Source organism: Patagioenas fasciata, chromosome Z (genome assembly GCF_037038585.1).
Source record: "Patagioenas fasciata isolate bPatFas1 chromosome Z, bPatFas1.hap1, whole genome shotgun sequence".
Classification (NCBI taxonomy): Eukaryota; Metazoa; Chordata; class Aves; order Columbiformes; family Columbidae; genus Patagioenas; species Patagioenas fasciata.
Window position 1 is genome coordinate 16,554,285 of NC_092560.1, and position 10,543 is coordinate 16,564,827.

The 10,543-nt window shown below is 39.3% G+C and overlaps 1 protein-coding gene across 1 annotated transcript in view; it reads left to right on the plus strand.

Moving 5' to 3' along the window:
- Positions 1–10,200, plus strand: part of ACO1 (aconitase 1) — a 37,273-nt gene extending 27,073 nt beyond the window's left edge. Inside the window, exons 12-21 of the mRNA XM_065860252.2 lie at positions 1,279–1,414; positions 1,923–2,007; positions 2,287–2,443; positions 2,986–3,110; positions 3,847–3,951; positions 4,583–4,725; positions 6,132–6,279; positions 6,683–6,805; positions 8,033–8,218; positions 9,498–10,200. Coding sequence (XP_065716324.1) covers positions 1,279–1,414; positions 1,923–2,007; positions 2,287–2,443; positions 2,986–3,110; positions 3,847–3,951; positions 4,583–4,725; positions 6,132–6,279; positions 6,683–6,805; positions 8,033–8,218; positions 9,498–9,611 — 1,322 coding nt within the window. The 3' untranslated portion in view covers positions 9,612–10,200. The remainder of the gene's footprint in view (positions 1–1,278; positions 1,415–1,922; positions 2,008–2,286; positions 2,444–2,985; positions 3,111–3,846; positions 3,952–4,582; positions 4,726–6,131; positions 6,280–6,682; positions 6,806–8,032; positions 8,219–9,497) is intronic.
- Positions 10,201–10,543: the final 343 nt, after the last annotated feature.

Consider the following 10,543-nt stretch of genomic DNA (forward strand, 5'->3'; position numbering starts at 1 on the left):
GTTGTTTCAAGCTACCACTGTATATCCAGTGCACCAAATGATGTGCAGGGACTGTGTGTCTTTGGGGATAGTGAGTGTATGCTCTACTAACCTTGACAGCCTAACCTGACTTTACAAAGGTGTTGGATTAAGGTTGCACAAAGCAATTTAAGTTCTCACATTTCATTGCCAGATTTTAGAGTTTGACTTTGCATTCTTTCCACAACTGTTGTTAGCAGGAAAACAGAAGTCAGCACTTTTAAACAAGCTGTCAGGCTATCAGGTGGTAGGATGATAATTGTTCATGGTCACCTTTTCAAAAGTAGCCAAGAGCTCCAGTTTCCTCAGCTTGTTCTGGCAGCTAAGGAGCCTCAGCAATTTCAGGAATAGGAGTGCTTTTTAAAATTCACGTATCTACCTTTAGACCTCTAAATCTATCAGTGTAGGCCTTCTCACACAACACTTAGAAGTAGAGGTCCTGTCTAGCAGAGCTGTCAAACAGCTGGCGAAACCAAACCCATTTGATGATGTTTTCCTGTTGGAAATCATGTTGTATCAAAACAGAGCTGGTGTGTATTTTCTTATGTAAGTGGATGTGTGAGAGGGAGAATGAGGCATGGGAACATGAAGTTTTGCATAATTCGCATAGCTGCTGCTGCTTTTATGATCGGCCTGGGAAAGGACTGGAGGGGGCTTGTTTTCTGAACGTTCATCTATGTATGGACAATTCATTTAAAAGGAAGAAATTCAGGATAAATATGGTTCTGGTAACATACGCTCCTCTAAAACATCTCTGTTTTTCACAAAACCAGGAGTGGTACAGCAGCACTCCTGCAACAAGCTGTAGATTGTGAGACAGCTTGTTTGTGACAAGGGCCAGAGCGGTGCTCTCATAGCCATCTGCTTCTGAGGGCAACAGGTCATACGTTGTCAGTTGTTTTGGCACTGTGTCACTAGACCACCGTAAGTGAGAAGTTAACTGTTCTTCGTTGCATTTTTTGTCTTACGAGGAGTGTTCGTTTAACTGTCTGAGTTTTGAATGCTATGTGTTGCCCCAGTGTGAGTGCATCTTGTTGAATGCAACTTTCCACTGGAGCAGAAATTGCAGACTGGATCTACAGTTCAACAGAGCACCTGAGCTCCAGCTGGTTATTCTGGGATTAGTGCTGTACCATTTCATTGCTGGAAATGGAGCAGTTTCTGATTTCCAGTTATTTGATGATACTTCTCTTAACCTGTTGATCCACCAAACTGTACCGCTTCCAGGAAAGAACTGTAACCATCCTTTGCATTTTTCAGGATTGCTTGCTAAGAAAGCTGTTGAAGCTGGTTTGACTGTGAAGCCATACATTAAAACTAGCCTGTCCCCAGGAAGTGGGGTTGTCACTTACTATCTGAGGGAGAGTGGAGTTATGAGTTACCTTTCCCAACTAGGGTAAGAGTACTTTTCTTACTGTTTTCTTATGGCTGCATAACTAAAAGCATTGACAACAAGCTAAGCAGTGGAATAATTATTTCTCTGTGCAGTTCAAAAGATATGACAGGTATCCTATGCCGTGATCTTGTATGGGTTAAAGCACTGCTGTTGTGCTGGCTGGCTTTGTGCCAATGAGGGAGAAGTCCTGTTGCCTGCTGTAGCTTCTTGAAGACTCATGCTCTTAAGCAGGAAAATGAGTTGTTTTTCAAGAGTAATGATTTTAAAATAGCATAAAAGATGCTATGTTGTCATTCATCTGGCTGGATAACACATTTCCCAGATCTTCATTCTGTGTTTGCAGACAGTTGCTGCAGCGATAAACGTTGAAAAACATGCTGTTTTCAGCAGCAGTGAATTTGTTAAAACAATATATCCTCTGAAAGTAACCCTAGTCAACTGCTAAGGGTTAAATGTTTTGCTCCAAAGTAGCTTTTTCTTCACTGATGATTTTTTGTGCTCTGTTTAGGTTTGATGTGGTGGGTTATGGCTGTATGACATGTATTGGCAACAGTGGACCCCTTCCAGAGTCTGTTGTTGAGGCCATCACACAGGTATGCAGCTTTTCCTGTGCAGCTTCTTTAGGTAAGCTGTTCTCCGTTGTGTGCTGGTCTGAGCTGTGTTATACTGTGCACTGGCTCTTATCGGCCGTGTGCCACATAAATTCAGTCTGTATTCTCTTTTCTGTGGGAAGTGCTTTGGGATTGTTTGGAAGGAGACAGTTCTGTGGCTGTCCAGTCATTGATATTACAGCACAGTGTAGTTCTGCAGACCTGCTGGGTATGTGAGGTTTGCAAGCATCTCAGCTGCCTTTGTCTTAAACTGTCTTGCAGGGAGACCTCGTAGCAGTGGGTGTGCTGTCTGGCAATAGAAATTTTGAAGGACGTGTCCATCCCAACACCCGTGCTAACTACCTAGCCTCCCCGCCACTGGTAATAGCCTATGCAATTGCAGGGACAGTCCGGATCAACTTTGAGAAAGAGCCTTTGGGTAAGACAGTGTCAGGATGCTTCTTTTCACAGCTTATAAACTAAACTGGGATTAAGCTCTTCAGAAGCATTTGTCCTAGGAAGATGCTTCAAATGACTGAGTACCTCTGGCATACAAAGCATGCAGTTGTTAAGAAACAGAGCAGCAAGGAGTCTGTATGATGGAGACAGGAAAGCCAAGCCTCGCCAATATTCTAATTCCACAGGGGCATCTCTTTGGTTGTATCTAGGTAGCACTCATGAACAGCCTGATCTGGTAGACTTTCTTGGAGCAGGTGGTTCAGACAGACTGCCCTCAAAGATCCTTTCCAACCTAAATTGTTCTGGAAGGCCATTGGAAATCACAGAAGAAGGCGTATGTACAGACAGCATCAAGTGTATAAGACCCTCTTCTGTCAGACCCTTGTAGGCAGAATAAAGTGTGTTTCATGAATGTTGACAAAGATCAAAGGAACACATAGCTAAAGAACACCATGATAAACCTTTTTGTTCTTTCTCAATGGAACATTTATGCAACAAACATGACAATACCATTTTCTACAGGAGTAAATGCTTTGGGGGAGAAGATTTTCCTGAAAGATATCTGGCCAACAAGAAATGAGATTCAGGCTGTTGAGCGTCAGTTTGTTATTCCTGGGATGTTCAAGGAGGTCTACAAAAAAATAGAGGTGAATTAATCCCCCGGACAGTAGTTTGGTTAATGTACTGTGCTATTCTGAAGATGTTAAATAAGCTGGTCTTGATGAGGAAACAAACCTTTTGTTTCTGTTGCTGTTGCTTCTATTCTGACAAGTATTCAAATAAGATTTTGTGTGTGTGTGGCTCTTGGTTAATTAATTGGTTCTTACAGTCATGTCCTGAAAATTGCTCCTTAATGGTATTTTCATGTAGTAGATAGATGATGTGTTTTAAACAGTCATCTCAGACTGATATTATAAAGCGAGATATTCCAGCTTCACAGATGTTTTTCTTTAGCTGACATAATAATCTTCATTTGCATTGCTTAATAGCATTCACATCAGAAAAGAATTTGTACTTAGTAGTGTCTACCTTCAAACCTTTCTCAAGTATTGAAACAAAATATTTTTAAGGTTTACATGCTAGGAAAGTTTAAGATTACTGAATTAAGAATTATGAAGTGTTATCTGTGTACATAATACAGATTGTTGTCAGAAAACTGGATGAGCAGCTCTTCTTTTGTAATGAAGTGAGGCTTTTCCTAACGCTCTGGATAGATAGAATCGTTAAAAACCCTTCCAAATATAATGTATATTGTTATCAGTATTGACCAAACTGCTTTAAGATATACACAAGACTTTTACTGAAGTTAAATTTGCAATTTTACACAGATTCTGAAGTAATTCCATTGCTTCTGAAAATGAATGAGATGCCTGTGTTTTTCAGACAGTAAACGAATCTTGGAATGCCTTAGGTGCTCCTTCAGATAAACTATATAGTTGGAATCCCAAGTCAACTTACATCAAGTCTCCACCTTTCTTTGATGGTCTGGTACGTGTATGTTTTAATTTTGAATCAAACCAAATCAGCCTTGACAAATGTTAAAGGTGAAGCAAAGCCACTTCAAGGGGCCTGGGAGCATCTATCATAGCCTATTGAGGCCTCGGTTCTCAAATGCTAGAATTAACTATTCTGTTCATTTTAATACAAAGGCATGAGTCAATCTGAAAATTTTAAGGGTTCTCTGATACTTCAGGGCTTTTGGAAAGTCTATGTTTCCTTTTAAGCTGGAATATTTTTAAATGGTCACAAAGCAAGTGAGGGAAAAGGCTGGGAAACGAAACCTACAATTCTGTACCAAATAGTTCAGTGTTCAAATTGCTGTTACACCACCATTTAAAAGAAAATGCAGATGTGTAGGAATCCTGTATTTTTGTCTGTGTTCCTGCATGTATCACAGGAAGCCTCAGCTACTATTTTTTGCCTCATCTGTATTTTTCATGCATGAACTTGCTGACAGCCAGCCAGGATGTCGTATTTTGTTCAAGAGTATTATTTTAATAGGTCTTTTTTCTTCCTTGTGTAAAAAGGGAGGCTTTATTTTGCAATTCGCACTTTTGAGAGAGATAAAGGAATTCTGTGTCATATTCTAATGATTTTGTTTGTATTTATGATGGTTTAGACTCTGGCTCTTCAGACCCCAAAAACAATAGAAGATGCTTATGTCCTGTTGAATTTTGGGGATTCTGTGACAACTGATCACATATCTCCAGCTGGGAATATAGCAAGAAATAGTCCTGCAGCCCGTTATTTGACCAGCAGAGGGTAAGCACTACTTCTTGTTCTTGTTATAAATTCGGAAGCGGAGACAAGCCACAAGTTACCATGTTACAGGCACATGTATTTGCTCTCGGTTCACATATGCTTCTGTATCTTGATGGCTATCTGGAGAATATATAAAGGAAGAAAGAAAAGTATTTGTTACTCTGGTATTTCACCAGCTTTCACCAAGTGTAAGAACTTGCACAGAGTGTGCACATCTATTACACTGGAGAACTGAAGACCTTTGTATGGGGAGAGGGAAATAAGGTAACTTTCAGGCTAGTTTTTGTAGTAAGTCTGTTCATAAATAAGGGAATCAGGATTTGTCTCTCTATCAAAGCAAAATGACTATGGTCCTTAGTACCAAAAACTGATTTTTATACTCACTTCTTCTAGCTTGTGCAACTGTTTCACAGATCTAGGCTATCAGGAGCTACAGAATATCCAGAATTTTAGATTTCAGCACAGCTGCAAAAACTGGCAAAGCTATTGTGGTTGGAGTACAGACTGCTGTAAAATGTTCCTCTTTTTCTATGGCCAGCATGTCAGTTTAGTACTCTGGTTTCAACTTAAGGCAAGACTAGGACTTCACAGATAATAGAATACTTTTATTCTCTGGTTTAGCTCTTCTTACAACTTCAGAGGTGTTTTGAGGAACAGCAGTGACATCACGAAAGATTTTCACTAGCCACAACAATTCTGGAGAGGAAATTGATTAAAACAGAGTGATCTACAGAGAACTAACTGCTCTGGACTCTGGCTGTCTGCTGTCGGTCACTTTGAAATCTGAATAGTCCTACACACATTACAAAACACAAGTTGTATGTAATAGCTGCTGTTTGGATGTAGCCCAATGCAGACAGTCCAGTTTTCTGTCACATTGCAGCACATTTTCTGTTTACTGGTGTGTCTTGTCATTCCTGTACCACTGTTTGCAAATGAACATTTTCTTCAGTAGTTCTAACTTGCAGCGTGGTCTCTCACTGCCTTTCAGATGCTTAGCATAGTGGTGTCTTTACCTTTGTTCTAGATGCTATGGTAATATATGAGGATTTTCTGTAGCCAGCTATTAAGAAAAGAATTCTATTGCATCTTCTGACCTAACGTGAACTATGTTCTTGCATCACTATCAGATACTGTTTTCTGGGGCGAGGGATGAGAATACTATGGAAGCTGCTTTCTGTGACCAAGCTGTAGGCAGACTTCTATTTTTTTTTAATTATTTTTTTTTTCCCTTCAAAAAATCTTGAAAGTAGAAATATCAGCTAACTGAATGCTACTGCCATGATGGGAACGGTGTGCATACCTGCCTCAGAAATACTTGTTCATTACTTTATTTTGTTAAAGCACAGAGTGCTTTAGTTTAAAAATAACACAATTTCCTGTATTTCGTTTTTTTCCCTTAATAGCTTGACTCCTCGAGAGTTCAATTCTTATGGCTCCCGCAGAGGTAACGATGCTGTCATGGCCAGAGGAACATTTGCAAACATTCGCTTGGTGAACAAATTTATTGATAAACAAGGACCTCAGACTGTCCATTTCCCTTCTGGGGAAACTGTAAGTACCCTAAACTGAGGCTCACTGACAGTAGATTAGTACTGGCTTTTGTTCTTACCGCTTATTTAACTTACTTAAGTGCCTCTTAAGTAAAACTAATGCGGGGACAGGAGCTGTATTGCCCTAGGGAAGCAGGTCACACATCCCTACTGAACAGTGGTGCTCTCAGTCATATCAGTAGGGAGTATAACCACTGTGGAATGGTAGTGAAAGGTGCAGGTTTGTGTTAGGAGTGAGATCAGGCTAGAAGCCACAAAGCACTGTATGGTTAATAACCTTGAAGTGCTGCTTGGTGGAGAGTGTGGGCATCAGCTGTTTGTGTGGGGATGCTTTCTTCCTCTTTCCCTGGAACTGTGCTTCCACATCCAAAAAGTGTGTGAAGTGTCTGGCATTTTCATTCCAGCTGGACGTGTTTGATGCTGCAGAAAGATACAAGCAAGCTGGCCATCCTCTGATTGTGCTAGCTGGGAAGGAATATGGTGCAGGAAGTTCCAGAGACTGGGCAGCTAAAGGACCATTCCTCTTGGTGAGTGACTACAGTAAAGTAAAAAGAGAACAGTACTTAAAAGTCATAGAATGTCCTGAGTTGGAAGGGACACACAAGGATCATCGAGTCCAACTTCTGTCCCTGCATATGACAACCCCAAAATTGCATTGATTTGTCAGAAAGACTAGCTCATCCTGGGCAGCTCATTCTCACTTCTGGTAGCAAGAGCTATTTTGAAATCTCAGCTGCCTCCAAGAGCCACAGTAGAGTTGCAAAAGCTGAATATTAATAGCTTCTGTTCAGACCAGAAGCCTTGACTGATCTTCAGCTAGAAACCCACAAGGCAACACTAGAAGGGCTGGTTTCTTTACTTCTGCTTCCCATAACCCAGTAAACTTTGCATCTGCTTCCAGCTGCCTCCTTCAGCCCACTCAGCAGGGAAGACAGAAAGTGTAAGAGAAAAGTAGTATCAATGAAAATGAAATTTATCATGGCTTCACTGTGCAGATGGCAGTGATGCTTAGCCAGTATTGTTATAGGGGCCTAACAGAAATCCATGCACAGTGAAATATTTGTTTAATTTTTTGTCTGTCCTCTCCTACACTAATTACTAGCCTGAACTCTGATTGAACTTTCTTGGTGTGGAATTTGTGAAGGCAATACTGTGTATTATTAAACAAAGTTTTACGAAAGTTGGTGTTTAAGATTAGATTTGTCTTAAGTTGTTGATGTGGTGGGTTTTTTGGTTTGTGTGGTTTGTGTGGTTTTTTTGTGTGTGGTGTTGTTTTGAGTGGTTTTGTGTTTGTTCTTTTTGCTGGTTATTTTTTGTGTTTTGGTTGTTGTTGTGTTTTTGTAGGTTTTGTTTGTTTGTTTTTCCAGTGGTGAATTTTTTTTGTCTTAACTGTATTAACATGTAAAAATTCAGAAATTAACTAAGTTGCATCCTGGAGCTTGTAGTGTAGAAACGCAACACTGAATTAGGAAGAGTTACAGAAATGAGTAGTGGTGCTCTATGTAAGACACATTAAAGTATACAGGATTCCTGAGAAAGCAGATGTAATTATTTTACAATCAGACTTAGTTTAAAAATGTATGGACGTTAACATATAATCAAGTAATCCCAGACAGTCTGGTGTCAGACAGTCCCGTTGACTCTACCAATAACTGGTGGATGGAGGAGACCACAAATGTACCAGTTTCCTTCCTATAAGCACATAAATGCTACCCTGACCATGAATATAACTATACCCGTTGTGTGTTTTCCAGGGTGTCAAGGCTGTGCTTGCTGAAAGCTATGAGAGGATTCATCGAAGCAACCTCGTAGGGATGGGAGTGATTCCTCTGCAGTATTTACCTGGGCAGGATGCAGGGACTTTAGGACTCACTGGACGGGAACGTTACACGATTGTCATTCCCGAAAAACTAAAACCACAGATGAATGTCCAGATTAAGGTATGAGACACCTAAAGGCTGAATTTTCTGAATCATTGTCATTTAACTCAAAATTAACTGTCTCTTCAAACAGTGTCCTTTCATATGGGAGTAAGCCTTTGTCACTTGAAAAAGGAAGAGTTGAGTGAGTGAAGGGGATGAAAACAGTCATTGTAATAAGGATTTGCTATGGTGGGATATAAAAAAAGCATACCCAAACTGTTTCATTTTGCACAAAGCAGTTCTGTATTTTGGACCAGTCTTTCAAAGTCCACTATAATTTTTTCTATCTCAGTTAAATGTTTGAAGCACAACAGAAAGTGAACTGCAAGTATTAAATAAATAAAACTAATTTATTTAAACACATTTTTAAAAAAATCATTGGCAGTTCAACAGACAGAATGTTGTACACTGCAGTATTCAAAGTGAAGTCTAAACATATCTAACATAGAATCTAGTTAAACTTCAGGCCCTGTATTTGAAAGAGTGCTTTCTGTCTAGCTTTGCCTCCAAACCTATGCCTGTTTTTGAAAAATACTAGCATCTACTATAAAAATTTGGTTTATTTTTGTTTGGAACATCTATAAAACTGACTTAAGCTGATAGCATCAAAGTCTGTTTTTTTACTGTCGTTAGCAAGACAGTCTGCTTATTGCATGTTCATTTAATGCAAGTGATCTCCTTGGATTAATTGCTACCAATAGTTTTTTTTGGTGTGCCTCATTAACTGCCCTGAAATGGAGAAAATATAGATCACAAGGAGCTGGTCAGCTTATCAGTCACAGGTGAACATTGTGCATTCATCTGGAAGTACCTGACTAGAGGAGTCTTCAGTAAAACAGTGGTTTTATTCACGTCATACACTTGTCTTTGTGCTTTTCTGATTCCCAAATACTACGTCTCAAAGAAAGCTAATAAAATTAGAATTGCTGTTGTACCTCAGCCAGAAGAATGACTACAGAGAGTGACTACATCAAGGATTAGTATAACCACTTGCAAGGATGGTCAGCTTTCATGTCTTTAGGCTTATATCCACCATAAATATAAATGAGGAAGCAAATGCAATGCAAGGAGACTCCACACTGTGTTTATTATGGTTTGTTTTAAACCATTTTCCTCCTAAGCAGCTGGCTGTAGTCTAGAATAGAAAGAAGTGCTGATGTCCAGTGCTTGTTCAATTTAGCGTTCTGTAAGAGTTTCTTCAGATGGCAAAACTATCTTAACAGTCTTTATTTTGCTATGATGTCATGTAACATGTCAATGGTTCTGCTGTTTGAATTATTTTCTTTGACCCCAACAGCTGGATACTGGGAAAACCTTCCAGGCCCTTATGAGATTTGACACTGACGTGGAGCTCACTTACTTCCACAACGGTGGCATTCTGAACTACATGATCCGTAAAATGGCATCCTAATAAAAATCATGAAGTGAACCATCCAGGTACAAGCCTGCTTCTGGTGAGCGCAATAAAACCATGGTAATCAAAAATGTGAAAACGTGAACATAAAGAGAACAGGTTTTTTGTGGATTATATTAGAAGGCTTGTTTACAATGCTGAATTATTCTGTGTATCAGGAAACTGGACATGCTTGCCCAGTTAAAGAGCATTTATTATTTGTTTTGTATGCTGGTTGGCTTGACTTATCTTAGAATGCAGTGCAAAAGTCATTAAAATACTACTGGAATCTGTGGAACTGTTGAAGATCATGTGCTGATTTCATCTATTTGGTCCATTTAGCTTGAAGTTAAATTCTGTGCTTATATCGGTGGTCCAAAAATTAACTGACAGTATAAAAAGGTTTATTCCTTCCTGATTACCTGATATTGACTTGCTTTCCTATTCAGTTGACCAGAATTTGCATCTAACACTGAAATTAATTATTTAGCTGTTTATTAATTTTTAAAAATGTGAACTTTGTTGTTTAAAATCTAAGCCTTTGTGAAAAGGTGGACCTATTGGGGATACTATTTCTAATGGATAAAATTAAATTTATTTTTAAGAAGTTTGGTGGTTTTTGTCATGTTATCCGCAGTACCGAGATGCAGAACAAAGCTTTGACTTTAAACTTCTTTTATTGTCTCTGTAGGAGCAGAGTCATACAAGTCTTGACTTCTGATCTTTTGATTCTTGTTTCTTTAAATAATGTGCATGAGGCAGGATGAATACAAATACTGTCGGATACTGGCAATCCTTTGTGATCGAACAGAATACCAGTGTGATGTACTTCCTTCTGTTTTGTGATCTCAAGAAGACAACCCACCACAATTTCAAGATCCGTGTCAACAACTTTTATGGCAGTTAGCAACCACTTGTTACAGCAATGCATCCATTGAAGTCAGTGACTG